The sequence below is a fragment of the Macaca nemestrina genome, chromosome 4 (genome assembly GCF_043159975.1).
Source record: "Macaca nemestrina isolate mMacNem1 chromosome 4, mMacNem.hap1, whole genome shotgun sequence".
NCBI classification, from domain to species: Eukaryota; Metazoa; Chordata; class Mammalia; order Primates; family Cercopithecidae; genus Macaca; species Macaca nemestrina.
In genome coordinates, this window is record NC_092128.1 from 127106048 (window position 1) to 127127478 (window position 21431).

Consider the following 21431-nt stretch of genomic DNA (forward strand, 5'->3'; position numbering starts at 1 on the left):
TGTGTCTCCCATGCTGGAGTGCAGTGGCGTGATCTCGGCTCACTGCAAGCTCCGCCTCCCGGGTTCACGCCATTCTCCCGCCTCAGCCTCCCAAGTAGCTGAGACTACAGGCGCCCGCCACCACGCCCGGCTAGTTTTTTGTATTTTTAGTAGAGACGGGGTTTCACTATGTTAGCCAGGATAGTCTCGATCTCCTGACCTCGTGATCCACCCGCCTCGGCCTCCCAAAGTGCTGGGATTACAGGCTTGAGCCACCGCGCCCGGCCTGCCACCAATGTTTTTAGAAAAGTTTTTAAATGTTGGGAAGCTGTCAAGATCATGATGGTTGATAGAATCTCTCCAAAAGCTCTAATTTTAGCTGTAAAGCTCATTATTACAAAATTTACAAAAATGTAAATTTTATCATTTAGGAAGTACATTTTCAGTTAGTTTTCTAATCTTTTCTTTTCATTCATTATTTTTTGTTTGTTTGTTTCTTTAGACAGGATCTCACTCTGTTGCCCTGGCTGGAGTGCAATGGCATAATCATAGCTCACTGCAGCCTCAAACTCTGGCGCTCCAGCAATCTTTCTGTCTCAGCCTCCCGAGTAACTGGGACTGTAGGCACGCACCACCATGCCTGACTAATTTTTAAATTTTTCTTCTGTAGAGACCGGGTCTCGCTATGCTGACCAGGCTAGTTTCAGACTCCTGGGCTCAAGCAATTCTCCTGCTTCAGACTCCCAAAGTGCTGGGATTGCACGATCCACCTCGCCTGGCTTAGTTATTTTACTTAATGTTACAAACCATGCTTCATTCATTTTCAAGAATCTGTCTTAGAAATCTCCAAGCTTAAATCATCAGTGTTTGTCAATTGCACTTGAAATTAATAATATTCCATGAAAAAAGGAGTTCCTATTTCTCAAAACTCAATCAATCACGGAACTTGTTTTCCTCAAGACAACCATCATACTTCTATACAGTATAAATGCTTTATGGGTATTCATTGGTTTTTGTTGTTGTGAATATGTGAGGTGAATAGTGCAATAACTAATAATACAATTTGGAGCCTTTTTTTTGATGAAGGTAGCAGGTTTTTTTGTTTTGTTTTGAGACGGTGTCTCGCTCTTGTTGCCCAGGCTGGAGTGCAGTGGCGCGATCTCTGCTCACTGCAACATCTGCCCCTGGGCTCAAGCAATTCTCCTGCCTCAGCCTCCCAAATAGCTGAGATTACAGGTGCCCACCACCACACCCAGCCATTTTTTGTATTTTTAGTAGAGACGGGGTTTCACCATGTTGGCCAGGCTGGTCTTGAACTCCTGACCTCAGGTGATACACCCACCTTGGCCTCCCAAAGTGTTGGGATTACAGGTGTAAGCCACTGTGCCCAGCCGAAGGTAGCAGTAGTTTTAACCACCATTGCTTTTGAACCATCAGTGTAAATATCAACACAGTGGAAAGGCAAATTAAACCCTAGTATGGGCTAAGTGCAGTGGCCATACTACTCACACCTGTAATCCCAGCACTTTGGGAGGCCAGGCAGAAGAATTACTTGAGTTCAGGAGTATGAGATCAGCCTGGGCAACATGGCAAAACCCCATCTCTACAAAAAAATGCAAAAATTAGCAGGGTGTGATGGCAGATGCCTGCAATCCCAGCTATTTGGGAGGCTGAGGTGGGGAGGATCGCTTGAGCTTGGGAGGTTGAGGCTGCAGTGAGTTGCGACTGTGCCACTGGATTCCAGCCTTGGTGACAGAGTGAGGCTCTATCCAAAACAAAAACAGAAAACCCTCATATTATTAGAAAAAAATTGAACCCATGGGTCCCCCCAAAGAGTCTCAGGAATCCTCAGTGCCCAGTGATCATACTTTGAGAACTTCTGCTCTAGACTTATGTGAAAGAAATAAACCCCTATTTGTTTAAGACACTTAATTAGGCTTTTAAATACAAGATAAGTTGCGTCTCTAGTTCTCAAATAATTTTTGGCAGATTTGCCAAAAATTCAGTCATTATACAGAGATACGCTGTATAATGTAGTAGTAATTTACTTCAAATTAATTGAATTTGTAGTAATTTACTTGAAATACTACAGTATTTGAAAAACAATATTTATTGTTGATTTAAATAAACATTATTTATTTATTTATTTATTTTTTGAGTCAGAGTCTTGTTCTGTCACCCAGGCTGGAATGCAGTGGTGGGATCTTGATTCACTGCAACCTCCACCTTCTGGGTTCAAGCAATTCTTGTGCCTCAGCCTCCTGAGTAGCTGGGATTACAGGCCTGCACCACTATGCCCGGCTAAGTTTTTTAGTAGAGACGGGATTTTGCCATGTTGGCCAGTCTGGTCTCAAACTCTTGGCCTCAAGTGATCCTCCTGCGTTGGCCTCCCAAAGTGCTGGGATTATAGGTGTTAGCCACTGTGTCTGGCCAAACATTGTTGACTTAAATCAACAATGTTTGTTGCTGATTTCCATTAAAAGCTAGAAATTACTGGCTAGGCATGGTGGCTCATGCCTGTGATCCTAGCACCTTGGGAGGCTGAAGTGGGTGGATCACGAGGTCAGGAGATCAAGACTATACTGGCTAGCACTGTGAAACCTCGTCTCTATTAAAAATACAAAAAATTAGCCAGGTGTGGTGGTAGGCACCTGTAGTCACAGCTACTAGGGAGGCTGAGGCAGGAGAATGGTGTAAATCTGGGAGGCAGAGCTTGCAGTGAGCCGAGATTGCACCACTGCACTCCAGCCTGTCGACAGAGTCAGACTCCATCTCAAAAAAAAAAAAAAAGGCTGGAAATTACTACAATGTCCACCATTAAGTTTCTGATAAATAAATAAAAAAAACCTTCATACATACTGGACTAAACTAAACCACAAAACAGAACTCTATCCATATCAGAAAACATTGTTTAATTTTAGGGAAAACGATACACATTTGTATACTAAAGTGCAATAATCCTCAGGATAGAGCAAGTGAAGAGATTATGGCACAGAATCATTCTTTGATTCTGTTTGCTTCTCAAATATTTCAAATACTTGCCTTACAAATATATACTATTTCCTTTTGAAACATGCCTCATATTCTTAGTATCTTTGTGCTGTGTTCGAAAGTAGGGTAGTATGGCCTTCTCAGGCAGTTCTACTTGGAAATGAGCACAGCACGCTCTCTTGTACTTCTCCTCCCTGTTCCCAACTGTTACAAATACAGTGAATGTTTAGTTGGTCCACAACTGGGGACAGTAGAAAGGACACCAGCTTGGAATCAGTTCGAACCTGTGTCTGCTGCACAGCTGAATCCCGGGGAAAGTAAGTTACTTAATCTTTCTGAGTCTGATTTTTTTCACCTGGCATATGGCAATGAAAATACATGTATCTCAGATCTACTATGAGGACTAACAGAGGTAAATAAAGCACATAAACCCTTAGCACAATGCTGGGTGCATAATAGATGCTTTATAAATGAGAATTATCAGTATTTTAGTTCAGTGTCTAAAGGACTTGTTTAGAGTTTTTAAGGCCTGCTTTCACAATTCTCCTTCAATGGGTAAATTCAAATGCTCAAGCCTCCTCTGGTATGCTACTCTGGAAAGTTAAGTGCTTATGAATGTCTTGCTTTTTTTTTTTTTTTTTTTAACTATTTTTTAAAGCAAAATTTTCTACTTTCCTTTCTTATGACCATAGAGTCATTTAAAGAAGAGTGCTCTGATCCTCTTGATTTCCAAAGGGAATTTAACTTTAAGGTGCTTTTTATGTGCTTATGGTCAAATGTATTACTCTACATTATAAGTTGAATATTACATACTATTCATCATATACAAGCCCATCTAGCAAGACAGTCACAGTTTAAAACAGATTAATAATGTTAACTAAAAACTAAATCTTGCGAAAATACCTATATTATGCCCCCTAATTGATCTAAATTATGTCGTAAGATTAAATTTTTAAGTAATTAAAAATTAAGTAATTTTTGTAAGTAATTAAAAAAAATTTTTTTTTTTTTAATTTCCAGCTCTTTTAGTGTAGCATGGCAGAAAGAACAATGCATATGCCCACACAAATATCTGCTGATGGAGATACAGTTAAGTATATCTTTCAAATATAACTCTGCATTTTGTACTTCAGTAAGATTATATAGCTTAAAAATATTGACTTGGTAAACTGATGTAGGCATGGATGATAAAGTCTTGTTTGTTATGTTTGGGCATGAATTAGCTTTTATACTAATTGGAGTTAAATATCAATGGTGATTTAGATAATTAATACATCTTTTTTGAGTCCGACGACCTTATTAGCAGTGCAAAAGACTATTTCTATTTAACACCAAAGAAATTCAAAGTAAAACTTCTGAATCTCCCAATAAGTGAGAAGAACAGTGCTGTTTTGATGGATATATTTGCAGAATGTATGTACTGACAATAAATAATTTTTTAATGAAGTTATTTTAGCAAATGGTTGGATGACTGCTTGCTGATTGCTTTACTGAGTGTGAGGTTAGAGCAAGTTTTTTTTTTTTTTTAGATGGAGTCTGGCTCTGTTGCTTAGGCTGGAGTGCAGTGGCGCAATCTCAGCTCACTGCAACCTCTGCCTTCTGGATTTAAGCAATTCTCCCGCTTCAGCCTCCCAAGTAGCTGGGATTACAGGCACCCACCTTCATGCCCGGCTAACTTTTGTATTTTTTTAGTAGAGACAGGGTTTCACCATGTTGGCCAGCCTGGTCTCAAACTCCTGACCTCAGGTGATCTACCCACCTCAGTCTCCCAAAGTATTGGGATTACAGGTTACAGGCCACTGCACCCGGCCTGTCATTGCTTTTCATAAATAATCATCCTCTGAGAGGAATTTCTCAGAGACTGAACCATTGGCCTATGCTCATTCCATTTTATCTTTGGGCTGTGTTGTATATCAAATCATGGTTAATACTCCTTTGTTCACATGACACTAAAACATAAAATTTTAGAATTAGAAGAGATCCCAAAAGCCAAATAGTCAAACATTAATCTAATATAGAAAAACTAGCAACAAATCCTTTAGCAAGTATCTGTTTGGGCAGCTATAACAAAATACATTAGACTTGGTAATTTATAAACAATAGAAATGCATTGCTCACAGTTCTTAGAGGATGGGAAGTCCAAGATCAAAGGACCAGCAGGTTTGGTGTTAGGTGAGGGCTTACTCTCTGCTTCAAAAATGGCTTCTAGCTGTGTCCTCACATGGCAGGAGAAGCAAACAATGTCGCTCAAACTTCTGTTATAAATGCAGTAGTCCTATTCATGTGGGTGGAGCTGTATGACCTAATCACCTCTCCAAGGCTCCGTTTTTTTAAACATTTAAATGATATGTAATATTAATACATATTGATGGGGTATAGGCAATATTTTGTTATATGCATAGAATATATAATAATCAAATCAGGGTACTTCATGTGTCTATTACCTCGAATATTTATTATTTCTGTGTTTTGGGAACATTTCAAGTCCCTTCTTTTAGCTGTTTATATAATACATTGTTATAAACCGTAGTCTCCCTACTCTACTATAGAACATTAGAACTTATTTTTTTCTGCCTAACTGAATGTTTGAACCCACCAGCCAACCTCTGTTCATCCCCCTACTACTCACACACCCTTCCCAGCCTCTGGTAGCTATCATTCTACCCTGCTTCTATGAGATCAACCTTTTAAGCTGACGCATATGAGTGACATATTTGTCTTTCTGTGTCTGACTTACTTCACTTAACATAACGACCTCTAGTTCCATCCATGTTAATGCAAATGACAGGATTTCCTTTTTTTATGTGGCCAAATTCTGTTTTGTTTTGTTTTGGTTTTTTTTGAGATGGAGTTTCACTCTTGTTGCCCAGGCTGGAGTGCAATGGCATGATCTCAGCTCACTGCAACCTCCGCCTCCCAGGTTAAAGCGATTCTCCTGCATCAACCTCCCAAGTAGCTGGGATTACAGGCATGCAACCCCATGCCTGGATAATTTTGTAGTTTTAGTAGAGATGGGGTTTCACCCTGTTGGCCAGGTTGGTTTCAAACTCCTGACCTCAGGTGATCCACCTGCCTCAGCCTCCCAAAGTGCTGAGACTACAGGTGTGAGCCACCACACCCGGCCCCAAATAGTATTTAAATGTGTATATATACAACTTTTTAAATCCATATATCTGTTGATGGACACTTAGGTTGATTCCATATTTTTGCTGTGGTGAATACTGGTTCAATAAACACAGGGATGCAGAGATCTCTTCTATATACTGATATTTTTTCCTTTGGGTATATACCAAGTAGTAGGATTGCTGGATCATATGGTAGTTCCATTTATATTGGAAACGAAGAATGAGAGAAGGAGAGGGAGGAAGGGAGAGAGGGATACAAGAAGTGAAGGGAGGGGTTGAAAAAAGAGTGACTAGGATCATAATAGAACTTAAGTTTCCATATCTTAGCTATTGTAAATAATGCTGCAATGAACACAGAGCATCACACATCCTGATTTAAAATTATATTACAAAGCTATAGTAATCAATATAGTATGGCACCATCATAGAAACAGAAACATAGACCAGTGAAACACAATAGAGCTCCGAGAAATAAATCCAAACACTCATGGTTAGCTAATTTTTGAAAAGGGCACCAAGAGGACATACTGAGGAAAAAATCATCTCTTCACTAAATGGTTCCAGGAAAACAGAATTTCTACAGGCAAAAGAATGATATTTGGACCATTATCTTACACTATACCAAAAATCCAACTCAAAATAGATAAAAGACCTAAAAGTAGGACCTGAAATCATAAAACTCTGAGGAGAGAACATAGGGGAAAATGTCCTTGACATTGGTCTTGACAGTAATTTTTTTTTTTTGAGACGGAGTTTCGCTCTTGTTGCCCCGGCTAGAGTGCAGTGGCACAATCTCTGATCACTGCAACATCCGCCTCCTGGGTTCAAGCGATTCTCTTGCCTCAGCCTCCCAAGTAGCTAGGATTATAGGAGCCCACCACCACCCCCGGCTAATTCTGGGGGCTGAAAATTGGACATCTTATGTAGAACCATAGAAACTGAGATAAGTAGATTTTATGTCTGCAGCTGACATGCCTTTTCTTTTACTAGGCCTTTAGTACAGAGGTTTGTGTTTCTCTGAGTAAAGCTGGGCTTGAGATTTGTTGCTATAGTGTGATTCTTACTATCCTATGGGCTTTTTTTTTTTTTGGATGGAGTTTCACTCTTATTGCCCAGGCTAGAGTGCAGTGGCACGATCTTGGCTCACTGCAACCTCTGCCTCCTGAGTTCAAGCGATTCTCCTGCCTCAGCCTCCTGAGTAGCTGGGATTATAGGCATGCACCACCATGCTCGGCTAATTTTGTATTTTTAGTAGAGATGGGGTTTCTCCATGTTGATCAGCCTGGTCTCAAACTCTCAACCTCAGGTGATCTGCCCGCCTCGGCCTCCCAAAGTGCTGGGATTACAGGCATGAGCCACCGCGCCTGGTCTACCCTATGGGCTTTGAATGTCTCTGGTGATACCTTGTGTTGAGGGTAGGGGTTGGTTTGCCAGAGGATGTTTTTCTGATGATGATTTCACCCTCAACCTTAAGTCTTCCTTTGGTGCTATGTCTCAGAATGAGTATGTCTCTTGCAATATCTCTTGCAGAGAATATGTATCTTGATAGCAGTTAGCCTGGTGATGAAGGTACGTGAGAATACTTTTTTATTTGATTGCCAGTCTTAGGCAAGCACTCTGCCTCTGGGCCCCAGGGGTATGACCTTCTCTTTCTCTTCTTCTGACATGGTTCTGAATCCATTGTGAATTTCTCTACATCTTCTAGGGCTTCAAGCTTTTTTTGTGTTCCCTACTTTCAGAAGCAATGTGCTTTCACCGCACCCTAAGAGAGTGCTTCTTGGCTCTTCACCCATAGATGAAGGTTTTTTTATTCTGTAGAGGAGAAAGTTCTGATTGGAGCTTCTTGCCGGCATTGCTGCTGTTGCATGTCCCAGTTCTGTAACTTGAGAGAGATTTTTTTTTTTTTCAGAGTTCTATCAATCTTTTACTGAGTGTCTAGTTGGGTTCAAGGAGAAAAAGTTTTTGAGGAGCTACAGATTATTTTTTGTTCTACAAAAAAGACACATGCACACTTCTCTTCTCTTCTTTTCTCTTTTCTCTTTTTTGAGATAGAGTTTTTGCTCTTGTTGCCCAGGCTGGAGTGCAATGGCTCAATCTTGGCTCACTGCAGCTTCTGCCTCCTGGGTTCAAGTGATTCTCCTGCCTCAGCCTCCCAAGTAGCTGGGATTACAGGCATGTGCCACTGCACCTGGCTAATTTTTATTTTTATTAGAGACAGGGTTTCACTATGTTGGTCAGGCTGGTCTCAAACTCCCAACCTCGGGTGATCCGCCTGCCTCAGTCTCTCAAAGTGCTGGGATTAACAGGTGTGAGCCACCACACCCGTCCTGTTTTCTTTTTTAAAAATTTGAGACAGAGTCTCGCTCTGTCGCCCAGGCGGGAGTGCAGTGGCGCAATCTTGGCTTACTGCAAACTTCGCCTCCCTGGTTCAACCGATTCTCGTACCTCAGCCTCTTGAGTAGCTGAGATGACAGACATGCACCACCGCGCCCAGCTAATGTTTGTATTTTTACTAGAGACAGGGTTTCACCATATTGGCCAAGCTGGTCTCAAACTCCTGACCTCAAGTGATCTGCCTGCCTCAGCCTCCTAAAGTGTTAGGATTAGGGGTGTGAGCCACCGCACCCGGCCTGTACTTGTTTTCATCTCAGCTCTATTCACAATAGCTGAGACATTGAATCTACCTAGGTATCCACCAATGGCAGATTGGATTAAAAATGTGGTACATGGCTGGGCACGGTGGCTCACACCTGTAATCCCAGCACTTTGGGAGGCCGAGACTGATGGATAGTCTGAGGTCAGGAGTTTGAGAGCAGGCTGACCAACATGGTGAAACCCTGTCTCTACTAAAAATACAAAAACTTAGCTGGGCGTGGTGGTGGGCAACTGTGATCCCAGCTACTCAGGAGGTTGAGGCAGGAGAATTGCTTGAACTTGGGAGGTAGAGATTGCAGTGAGCTGAGATTGCACCACTGCGCTCCAGCCTGGGTGACAGAGCGAGATTCCGTCTCAAAAAAAAAAAAAAAAAATGTGGTACATACACACCGTGGAATACTATGCAGCCATAAAAAATGAAATGTGTCCTTTGCAGCAACATGGGTGCTGCTGGAGGCCATTATCCTAAGTAAATTAATACCGAAACAGAAAACCAAATACACATGTTCTCATTTACAAGTGGGAGTAAACATTGGGTACTCATAAACATACGAGTATGAGACTCATGCCATAGATGGCAACAATGGACACTGAGGACTACTAGAGGGTTGAGGGGGTGGTAGGGGCAGAAAATCTACCTGTTGAGTACTATGCTCAGTACCTGGGTGATGAAATCATTCACACCCTCAAACCTCAGCACATTCAATATCCCTGCATAACAAACCTGCACATGTACTCTCTGAATCTAAAAGTTGAAATTACAAATAAAAATTAAATACATACATTAAATCAAACCTTAATAAATTAAAAAATATAATTAATATACTCTTTATTCTCTACTTAGAATGACAGATTTCCAAATAAGGACAAATAAAAACCAAACCAGAAAACAAACAAACAAAAAACAGCTACAGGGCTGGGTGCAGTGGCTCACACCTGTAATCCCAGCACTTTGGGAGGCCGAGGTGGAGGATCACGAGGTGAGGAGTTCAAGACCAACCTGGCCAACATAGTGAAACCCATCTCTACTAAAAATACAAAAATTAGCCAGGCGTGGTGGCGCGGCTGTAATCCCAGTTACTCAGGAGGCTGAGTCAGGAGAATCGCTTGAACCTGGGAGGTGGATGTTTCAGTGAGCCGAGATTGCGCCACTGCACTATAGCTTGGGCAACAGAGTGAGACTCTGTCTCAAAAAAAAAAAAAAAAAAAAGAAAAAGAACAAAAGAAAGAAAGAAAAAAGCAGCTACAGATGATTCCTGTTTATGGCTCAAAGTTTTTACTTGTCTGCCAAGGCATGGTCTAGCAATTAGGTCCTTGCTTTAGAACTCTTCTCATGTCTGTGTCTTTCTTGCCTAGAAAAGTTAATGTTCCCATCTTGTCTTTTCCTGTGGGTTTCTGTCTCTCCTTCAATTCTGGAACAATTTTTTGACCTGAAACATCAGTACTAGGATGAGTTAAAAAAAAAGTTGTGATCTTGCCTTAGTCCATTATTTTATTCCTGTAGTGTTAGTAGTGATGTCTTTTTTCTGCTCTCTACACCTCTGAGCAGAAACTAGAAATGAATATAACTGATTTTTGTATATTGACTTTATAGCTTTTAATTTCGATATATTCTCTTAGTAATTCTGGTAGATGCTCTGTAGATTCTTGTATATTTTCTACCTTTTTTCAATATAAAATAACAAACTCTTTTGAATATTTATGCTTTTTGTTTGCCTTATTGACTGGTAAGAACCTCCAGTAAAATATATAAAAATGACAAGAGCTGACATCTCTGCTTTATTTTCAGTCTTGTGAGGAAAGCACTCAGATGTTTACTATGAAGTCTGATGTTAGATTTAAAGTTTTTTCTAATATAGTTTTTATCAGATTGAGGAAGTTGTCTTTAATTCCTATTTTACTAATAGACTTTAAAAATCACAAATGGGTATTCAATTCATCAAATATAATATTTTTCATTTATTGAGTCAGTCATATGGTGATTTTACTTTATACTATTAATATGGTGAAATATGTTTATTGATTTTTTTTAATTTTTAATTTTTTTTGAGACAGGGTTTTACTCTGTTACCCAGGCTGCAGTGCAGTGGCACAATCATAGCTCACCACAAGCTCTAACTCCTGGGCTTAAGTGATCCTCCTGCCTCAGCCTCTGGAGTAGCTGGGACAACGAGCATGTACTACCACACCCAGCTATTTTTTTAATTTTTATTTTCAGTAGAGACAGGGTTTCACTATGTTCCCCAGACTGGTCTCGAATTCCTGAGCTCAAGCAATCTTCCAGCCTCAGCCTCCCGAAGTTCTGGGATTACAGGCATGAGCCACCATGCTCAGCCCTTAATTTTTAATTTTTATGGGTACATAGCAGGTCTATATATTTATGGGGCACATGAGATATTTTATTATAGGCACATAATGTGTAATAACATATCAGGATAAATGGGGTATCCACTACCTTAAGTATTTTTCATTTCTTTGTGTTAGAAACATTTCAATTGTACTCTTCATTCTTCTAAAATGTACAATTTATCGTTGACTATAGTCACCCTGTTGTGCTATCAAATACTGGACCTTATTCATTCTATCTAACTATATCCTTGTACCCATTAACCATCCCCTCACCACCCTCACTACCCTTCTTAGCCTCTGATAACCATCCTTCCACTCTCTATCTCCATGAGTTCAATTGTTTTAATTTTTAGCTCCCACAAATAAGTGAGAACATGTGAAGTTTGTCTTTCCGTGACTTGCTTATTTCACTTAACATATTGTTAGGTTCCATCCATATTGTTGGAAATGACAAGATCTCATTCTTTTTGATGGCTGAATAGTATTCCATTGTGTATATGTACCACATTTTCTTTGTCTATTTATCTGTTGATGGACATTTAGCTTGCTTCCAAATCTTTGCTATTGTGAATAGTGCTGCAACAAACATGGGAGTGTAGAGATCTCCTCGGTGTACTAGTTTCTTTCTTTTGGGTATATACCTAGCAGTGGGATTGCTGGATCATACAGTAGTTCTATGTTTAGTTTTTTGAGGTACCTCCATACTGTTCTCCATACTAATTCACATTCCCATCAACAGTGTAAGAGGATTCTCTTTTTTCTACATTCTTGCCAGCATTTGTTATTGCCTGTCTTTTGGGTAAAAAACACTTTAACTCAGGTGAGATGATATATCATTTTAGGTTTGATTGGAATTTCTCTGATGGTCAATGATGTTAAGCACCTTTTTATATACCTGTTTGCCATTTGTATGTCTTCTTTTGAGACATGTCTGTTCCAATCACTTGCCAGTTTTTAAATTGGATTATTAGATTTTTTCCTATTGAGCTATTTGAGCTTCTTACATATTCTGGTTATTAATCCCCTATCAGGTGGATAGTTTGCAAATATTTTCTCCCATTCGGTGGGTTGTCTCCTCACTTTGTTAATCACTTTCTTTGCTGTGCAGAAGCTTTTTAATTTGATATGATCCCATTTGTCCATTTTTGCTTTGGTTTCCTGTGCTTGTAGGGCATTATCCAAGAAGTATTTGTCCAGGTCAATATCCTGGAGAGTTTCCCCAATGTTTTCTTTTAGTAGGTTCATAGTTTCACGACTTAGATTTATATCTTTAATCCATTTTTATTTGATTTTTATATATGATGAGAGATAGGAGTCTGTTTTCATTATTTTATGTATGGATATCCAATTTTCCCAGAACCATTTATTGAAGAGATTCTTCTTTCCCCACTGTATGCTCTTGGCACCTTTGTCAAAAGTGAGTTCACTGTACATGTTTGAATTTATTTCTGGGTTCTGTATTCTGTTCCATTTGTCTATATATCTGTTTTCATGACAGTACCATGCTGTTTTGGTTACTGTAGTTCTGTATTATAATTTGAAGTCAAGTAATGTGATTCCTTCAGTGTACCCAGAATACTCAGCATTGCTTTGAATATTCTGTGTCCTTTGTGGGTACATGTAAATTTTAGGATTACTTTTTCTATTTCTTTCTTTTTTTTTTTTTTTGAGACAGAGTCTCGCTCTGTTGCCAAGTCTGGAGTGCAGTGGCACGATCTCGGCTCACTGCAGGCTCTGTCTCCCAGGTTCACGCCATTCTCCATTCTCCTGCCTCAGCCTCCCAAGTAGCTGGGACTAAAGGCACCTGCCACCATGCCCAGCTAAATTTTTTGTATTTTTGGTAGAGACGGGGTTTCACCGTGTTAGCCAGGATGATCTCGATCTCCTAACCTCGTGATCTGCCTGCCTTGGCCTCCCAAAGGCTGGGATTACAGACATGAGCCCCTGCTCCCGGCCTATTTTTTTCTATTTCTGTGGAGAATGTCATTGGTATTTTGATAGGCATTGAGTTAAATATGTAGATCGCTTTCAGTGGTACAAACATTTTAACGATATTGATTCTTTCAGTCCATAAACATGGAATATCTTTTCATTTTTTTGTATCCTCTTCAGTTTCTTGTATCAATATTTTATAGTTTATCATTTGTGGATTTTTGAGTGCTGAACTAACCTTGCGTTTCTAGAATAAATGTCAATTGTTTTAATATATAATCTTTTTTATATACAAGTGAATTGATTTGGTAATGTTTTTTAAGATTAAACAAAAAAAAACTCTGTGCAGTATGATTTCTTCTAAATGAAATTCTAGAAGTAAAATTATAGCAACTGAAAACAGATGAGAGGTTGCCAGGATTGAGGGATGAGGGTTATGAATTGACTGAATAGGGATAAGAGGGAAAGCTTTAGGGATGTCAGAAATGTTCTATATGGTGATCATGATGGTGATTACATTACTATACACATTCGTTAAAATTCATCAAATGGTGCACATAAAGTTGGTAACTTTTATTATATATAAATTATTCCTCAATAAAGCTAGCTAAGTAACATATATAGAATTTTAGTAGAAAAAAGAAAGTTGCAGAGTTTCACTCTTGTAGCCCAGGCTGGCGTGCAATGGCGCGATCTCGGCTCACTGCAACCTCTGCTTCCCAGATTCAAGCAATTCTCCTGTCTTAGCCTCCCAAGTACCTAGGGTTACAGGCCTCTGCCACCATGCCTGGCTAATATTTTTTTGTATTTTTAGTAGAGACCAGGTTTCACCACACTGGCCAGGCTGGTCTTGAACTCCTGACCTCTGGTGATCTGCCTACCTCGGCCTCCCAAATTGCTGGGATTACAGGTGTGGGCCACTGTACCCGGCCATGTATGTGTTTTTAAAATTTAATACCTCTATATTTGTGTATATAAAAGTATTTTTTAATGTTTAGAATCATAAAAATCATAAAAATAGGGAAAAGAGGAAGGAGATAGGATGTGGGGAATAGTCAAATGGAATATTATCTTTCATGTCAATATTTCAGTTGTTAAGAAAAATTTATTTGCACACTCACTAGTTGTACAATTAAAATTAAATTTAATTATGGTAGTAAAAAAGAATTTTTGCAGTTATGCACATGACAGAAATTAATGTATAATTTTCTCTTTTTGTGATATCTTTGCCAGGTGTTTTTTCTTCATTTGTTTGTTTTTCTGAGATAGAGTCTCACTCTGTCGCCCAGGATGGAGTGCATGGTGTAATCTCGGCTCACTGCAACCTCTGCCTCCTGGGTTCAAGGGATTCTCCTGCCTTAGCCTCCAAAGTAGCCGGGATTACAGGCACGTGCCACCATGCCTGGCTAATTTTTTATATTTAGTAGAGATGGGGTTTCACCATGTTTGTCAGGCTGGTCTCGAACTCCTGACCTCAGGTTATCCACACGTCTCGACCTCGCAAAGTGCTAGGATACAGGCGTGAGCCACTGCGCCTGGCTTGTCAGGTGTTTATATTGCCATTATATCTGGTTTCATAAAATACATTGGAAAAAATTCGCCTCTCTTCTGTTTTGTAGAGAGTTTGTGTGAATTTTTCTTTAACTGCTTGTTGATAGAATTCAATGGTGAAACTAGCAGGGCCTAGTTTCTTTTTTTTTTTGAGACGGAGTCTTGCTCTGTTACCCAGGCTGGAGTGCAGTGGCGCGATCTCGGCTCACTGCAAGCTCCACCTCCCGGCTTCACGCCATTCTTCTGCCTCAGCCTCCCGAGTAGCTGGGACTACAGGCGCCTGCCACCGCGCTTGGCTAATTCTTTTGTATTTTCAGTAGAGACGGGATTTCACCGTGTTAGCCAGGATGGTCTCGATCTCCTGACCTCGTGAGCGGCCCGCCTCGGCCTCCCAAAGTGCTGGAATTACAGGCTTGAGCCACCGCGCCCGGCCAGGGCCTGAAGATTTCTTTGTGGAAAGGTTTTTGACTGTAATTTCTTCAATAGATATATGACTCTTTAGATTTCCTATTTCCCGTTGTGTCATTTTTATAATTTGTTCTTTTCCAATGAAATTTATTTATTTTCAAGTTTGTTGGCAAAAGAGTTATTTCAAATTTATTGGCAAAATGTGTTCATAAATGTGTTTATAGTAGTCTATTATAATTTTGTTATCTGTGTGGTCTGTAGTAATGTTCTTTCATTTCTGCTATGAGCAATTTGTGTTTTGGGGTTTTTTTTGTTTGATTTTTGTTTTTTTGAGATGGAGTCTTGCTCTGTCGCCCAGGCTGGAGTGCAGTGGTCCAATTTCAGTTCACTGCAACCTCTGCCTCCCTGGCTCAAGGGATTCGCCTGCCTCAGCCTCCCAAGTAATTGGGATTACAGGCTCCCACCACCATGCCCAGCTCATTTTTGTATATTTAGTAGAGACAGGGTTTCACTCTGTTGGCCAGGCTGGTCTCGAACTCCTAACCTCAAGTGATCCACTTGCCTTGGTCTCTCAAAATGCTGGGATTTCAGGCGTGAGCCAATGCGCCTGGCCATGCTTTCTGCTTTTATCTTAATTTTATAATTTTTGTTTTTCTCCTGGGATTTTTGTCTTTTTACTCATTGTGTATGCATACTTTCCTTTATGTCTCTGCTCGTTTATAATAGCTGTTTTAAAATCTCTGTTAGTAGATTGGGCCCAGTGGCTCACACCTGTAATCCCAGCCCTTTGGAGGCTAAGGCAGGAGGATTGTTTGAGCTCAGGAGTTCAAGACCAACCTGAGCAACATGGTGTGACCCCGTCTCTACCAAAAATACAAAAATTAGCCAGGTGCAGTGGATCACACCTGTAATCCCAGCAATTTGGAAGGCCCAGGCAGGTGGATCACCTAAGGTCAGGAGTTCAAGACCAGCCTGGCCAACATGGTGAAACCCCTTCTCTACAAAAAATACAAAGATTGGCTGGTCATGGTGGCGCATGCTTATAGTCCCAGCTTTTCGGGAGGCTGGAGAATTGCTTGAGCCCGGGTGATGGAGGTTGTAGTGAGTCGAGATCTCAGCTTACTGCAACCTCTACCTCCCAGGCTGGTTAGCATGTTCTTGTTTTATAAAGGTACAAAATAAATGTAGACAACATCTATTGAGCTAATTGTTGATGCTTCTACCTTAACATCTTTCCTACGGATTTATAATTCCTTTGTTCTCAGATATACTAAAACATTTTAAAGCTTGTTAATTTAGATAAAAAGGCATTTTGTATTCCTCATAAAATAGTGTTAAGAACTGTGAAGTATGCTGAGCTGTCATTGCAAAGTGGTATTTAATGTGTTGTTAGGTGTGGAGGGGGTTGTATAATTCCCATTTTTAAAATAAAACTGCTTAGAAATAAAAAGTGAATTATCTTTTAACCTTTTAAAAATGATCGGTTGGTAACTTTGTGTATAATACTGATGGATTTCAAATTTTCTGGAATGGGGTTATTAGTAGTAGATTTCTTTGATATAACACGAGTCCTCAGAGGGTATATAACAAATTTGAAGTATACATCATTTGATTTTTTAAAAATTTCAAATTGATTTTGGTTTCCTCACATATGTAGAGGATCTCCAGCTTACAATCATTCAACTTAAATTGTTGACTCTATGATAGTGCCGTTTTTCACTTTATTTAATAAATTACATGAGATATTCAATACTTTATTATAACATAAGCTTTGCGTTAATTGATTTTGCCCAATTGTAGGCTAATGTAAGTGTTCTGAGCGTTTTTAAGGCAGACAAGGCTGAGCTATAATGTTCAGCTTTGTTACGTGTATTAAATGGTGTTTTGACTTACAATATGTTCAATTTAGGAGGGGTTTCTTGGGACATAGCCTCATCATAAGTTGAGAAGCATCTGGATTAGCATGTGTGGGGTTTTCTCACTATATTAACATGCTGCAGCAGAATGAAAGGATGTTAAAGTTTTTTTCTTTTTCTTATGGAAGAAAGAATTTATTATGTTAGAGTAATATATTAGAGTTTCTTGTAGTATTTCCTTAATTCCCTATTTTATTTATATATTTATTTATTTGTTTGTTTATTGAGACAGTGTTTCACTCTTTTGCCCAGGCTGGAGTGCAGTGGTGCGCTCTTGCCTCACTGCCAACTCCGCCTCTCGGGTTCAAGTGATTCTCCTGCCTTAGCCTCCCGAGTAGCTGGGATTACAAGCATGTACCACCATGCCTGGCTAATTTTGTATTTTTAGTAGAGATGGGGTTTCACAGTGTTGGCCAGGCTGGTCTTGAACTCCTGACCTCGTGATCCGCCTGCCTTGGCCTCCCAAAGTGCTGGGATTATAGGCATGAGCCACTGTACCTGTCCCCCATTTCTTTTAAAATTTAGAAACAGAGCCTCTTTGAGTGTGCTGAGAGATAGATTCACTTTATTTATAAAAATAATAGCCAAATCTATGTGTTTGAACACAGACTTCTATTTTCACAAATTTACTTAATATGTTTGCATCTTGTCTGAGCTATGATAATCAAATGATAATCAATTCTAACTTCTTTGATGTACTATAATAATTTTCCTTTCAAATGACTTCATTTTCTATTCTAACACAAAACTCTAAATTTTTGTTTTATTTAAGCAAAAAGAAAATAATATTCGTTGTTTAACTACGATTGGACATTTTGGTTTTGAATGTTTGCCCAATCAGTTGGTGAACAGATCTATCCGACAAGGATTCACTTTTAATATTCTCTGTGTGGGTAAGTGTCAGACACCTCATTTGAACTATTCCTTCATTTTTCCCAATGTTCACTTCAACTTATCTTAAGCAGTGTAACATTGATGCTATTAATTCAAATATATCATCATGTTTACAGTGATTCTCATCTTAGCCATATTATGTAATCCTTTTATTTTTTGAGACAGGTTCTCACTCTGTTGCCCAGGCTGGAGTGCAGTGGTGTGATTGTGGCTCACTGTAGCCTCAGCTGCCTGGGCTCAAGCAATCCGCCCACCTCAGCTTCCCAAAGTGCTGGGATTACAGGCATAAACACCACACTGGACCTGTAATGATTGTTAAAAATTGGAACATTCCTGTGCTCTTAAAAGTCTGATGTAGCTTAGTGTATACTTTCTTTCTCCATTATGTTAATGAGTGAGAGAAACAGGGCTAGCATGTATACTTTCAAGGCCATCCCAGTCTTTGAAGTATTTGAAACCCTTTATTTATTTTTAAAATTAATGTTATTCTTAATTGAAAAATCATAGTTATTTACATGTATGGATACAATGTAAGGTTTTGATAAATGTTTACAATGTGGAATGATTCAATCAAGTGAATTAACATATCTATTACCCGGTTTACCTATCATTTTTTTTATGATGAGACATTTGAAATTAACTCTCTTGATTATTTTGAAATATACAATACATTGACTATAGTCACTCTGCTGTGCAATAGATCTCAAAACTTCTTTCTCCTGTCTGTTTGAAACTGTTAGTTTGCTAAAGATGATGGCCTCTAGTTCCATCCATGTTCCTGCAAAGGACATGATCTCATTCTTTTTCATGGCTGCGTAGTATTCCACGGTGTATATGTACTACATTTTCTTTATCCAGTCTATCATTGATGGGCATTTGGGTTGATTCCATGTCTTTGCTACTGTGAATAGTGCTGCAATGAGCTCTGTTGGTGTGCTAAGGATGATGGCCTCCAGCTCCATCCATGCTCCTGCAAAGGACATGATCTCTTTCTTTTTTATGGCTGAGAATATGTGCCATGTTCTCACTTATAAGTGGGAGTGAAATGATGAGAACACATGGACACAAAAAGGGGAATAATAGACACTAATGTCTACTTAAGGGTGGAGGTTTGGAGGAGGGAGAGGATCAGATAAAATAACGATGGGGTACCAAGCTTAGTACCAGGGTGATGAAATAATCTGTACAACAAACTCTTATGACATGAGCTTACCTATATAACAAACCTGCACGTATACCCCCAAACCTAAAATAAAAGTTAAAAAAAAAAAAAAAGAAACTTTGTACCCTTTGACCAACAAGTCCACCTTTCCTTTCTCCCTGCTCCCCCAGCCTCTGGTAACCGGTATTCTACTCTCTACTTCTATGAGTTCAACTTTCTAAGATTTTAAAAAACCACTGTAGGAATTCAAAGTGTTGCTTCTTCTCAGCCCCTTTATGCCCCTATGACAATGAATCTATGTCTATTACAGGGGAAACTGGAATTGGAAAGTCAACGCTGATTGACACATTGTTTAATACTAACTTGAAAGATAACAAATCCTCACATTTTTACTCAAATGTTGGACTTCAAATTCAGACATATGAGCTTCAGGAAAGCAATGTTCAGTTGAAATTGACTGTTGTGGAGACAGTGGGATATGGTGATCAAATAGACAAAGAAGCCAGGTTAGTGTTTTCTTATTTAAATTAAAAAAGGTTTTCTTATTTCAAAGAATTCAACTTCTTTTGCCATAGACTAATTTGTGTAAGTAATACCCTTTCGTCCAGATTTTATTATTTTCCTAAGTAATGTTCTTTTCTTACAAGATTAATACTTTTGTATATAATTGATTTTCTTACAAGATTTTTATTTAACCAGTTATAGCAAAAATTTTTAAATACAGCTTCTATTAGTTTTAGCTTATTTCCTTATTTCTTTATTTGACTTTATTTGTACACATTTTCTGTAGAGGTTGTACTAATTTATATTCCCACCAACAGTGTTTAAGGGTTCCCATTTCTCTGTATCCTTGCCAAATTATATTATTTATTTATTATTATTATTATTTTTCGAGACAGTTTTTCATTCCATCACCCAGGCTGGAGTGCAGTGGCACAAGCTCAGCTCACTGCAGCTTCGACCTCCCAGGCTCAAGTGGTCCTTCCACCTCAGCCTCTTGAGTAACTGGGACTACAGGCACATGCCACCATGCCTGGTTAATTTCAAAAATTATTTGTATAGATGGGGTCTTGCTATGTTGCCCAGGCTGGTGTCAAACTCCTGGCCTCAAGTGATCCTCCTACCTTGGCCTTCCAAAGTGCTGGGATTACAGACATGAGCCATTCTACTTGGCCTGTTATTTTTTATCTTTTTTCTTTGAGACAGAGTCTTGCTCTGTAGCCCAGGCTAGAGTGCAGTGACGCAATCTCGGCTCACTGCAAGCTCAGTCTCCTGGGTCCTCACCATTCTCCTGCCTAAGCCTCCCAAGTATCTGGGACTACAGGCGCCCGCCACCAGGCCTGGATAATTTTTGTATTTTTAGCAGAGATGAGGGTTCACCATGTTAGCCAGGATGGTCTTGAACTCCAAACCTCATGATCCACCTGCCTCGGCCTCCCAAAGTGCTGGGATTATAGGCGTGGGCCTCCGTGCCCAGCCATTTTTTATCTTTTTAACAATAGCCATTCTGACTGAGGTAAGATGATATCTCATTGTGATTTTACTTTGTATTTTGGTGTTCTGAAAAATGTCTATTCATGTCCTTTGCCCACTTTTTAAACGGGATTATTTGTTCTTCTTGTTGCTGTTTAGTTGCTTGCATTCTTTTTATATTCTGGATACTAGTCCCCTGTCGGATGCCCCCAGCTTTCCTCTATGTTTACATTTTACATAATCATAGAGTAAAGCATGAACCTAATTATTGGTTTGGAATTAATATCTTTGTATGGACATGTTATGAACTTTTTTTTTTATCACTATAGCAAACTGCTTACATACATGTTAACTGTTCATTAAGTCGTCAAAAAGCAGGCTTTAGATTTTATAAGTCTGTTATGTTAAATGTATAAATTATTTTTTTAGCTACCAACCAATAGTTGACTACATAGATGCCCAATTTGAGGCCTATCTTCAAGAAGAACTGAAGATTAAACGTTCCTTGTTTGAGTACCATGATTCTCGCATCCACGTGTGTCTTTACTTCATTTCACCTACAGGACATTCCCTGAAGTCTCTTGATCTATTAACAATGAAGAACCTTGACAGTAAGGTATGTTTGGTAAATCCACCAAGCTTTCTTTTCTTTTTCTTTCTTTCTTTCTTTTTTTTTGTATTTGAGACAGGGTCTTGCTTTGTCACTCAGGCTAGAGTGCAGTGGTGTCATCATAGCTCACTGCAGCCTCAACCTCCTGGACTCAAGCAATCTTCCCACCTTAGCCATCCGAGTAACTGGGACTACAGGAATGTGCTACCAAGATCAGCTAATTTTTGTATTTTTTGTAGAGACAGGGTTTTGCTATGTTGCTCAGGTTGAACTTGAACTTCTGGCTTAAGTGATCTACCCACCTCACCCTCCCAGAGTGTTGGGATTACAGGCGTGAGCCATTGTTCCTGGTCCCAACCTTTCACGATGTAATATTAATTTCGAGA

General features: G+C 39.4%; 1 protein-coding gene across 2 annotated transcripts in view; it reads left to right on the plus strand.

The window, feature by feature from the left end:
- The first annotated feature begins 3214 nt into the window (after positions 1-3214).
- The window catches only part of SEPTIN14 (septin-14), a 72002-nt gene continuing 53785 nt past the window's right edge, over positions 3215-21431 (plus strand). The window contains exons 1-5 of one of the 2 annotated variants that reach the window (XM_071095220.1): positions 3215-3287; positions 3991-4059; positions 17679-17799; positions 19273-19468; positions 20865-21051. In XM_071095220.1, the coding sequence (XP_070951321.1) occupies positions 4006-4059; positions 17679-17799; positions 19273-19468; positions 20865-21051 (558 nt within the window). In that variant the 5' untranslated portion in view covers positions 3215-3287; positions 3991-4005. The other variant, XM_071095221.1, reaches the window with a different exon arrangement.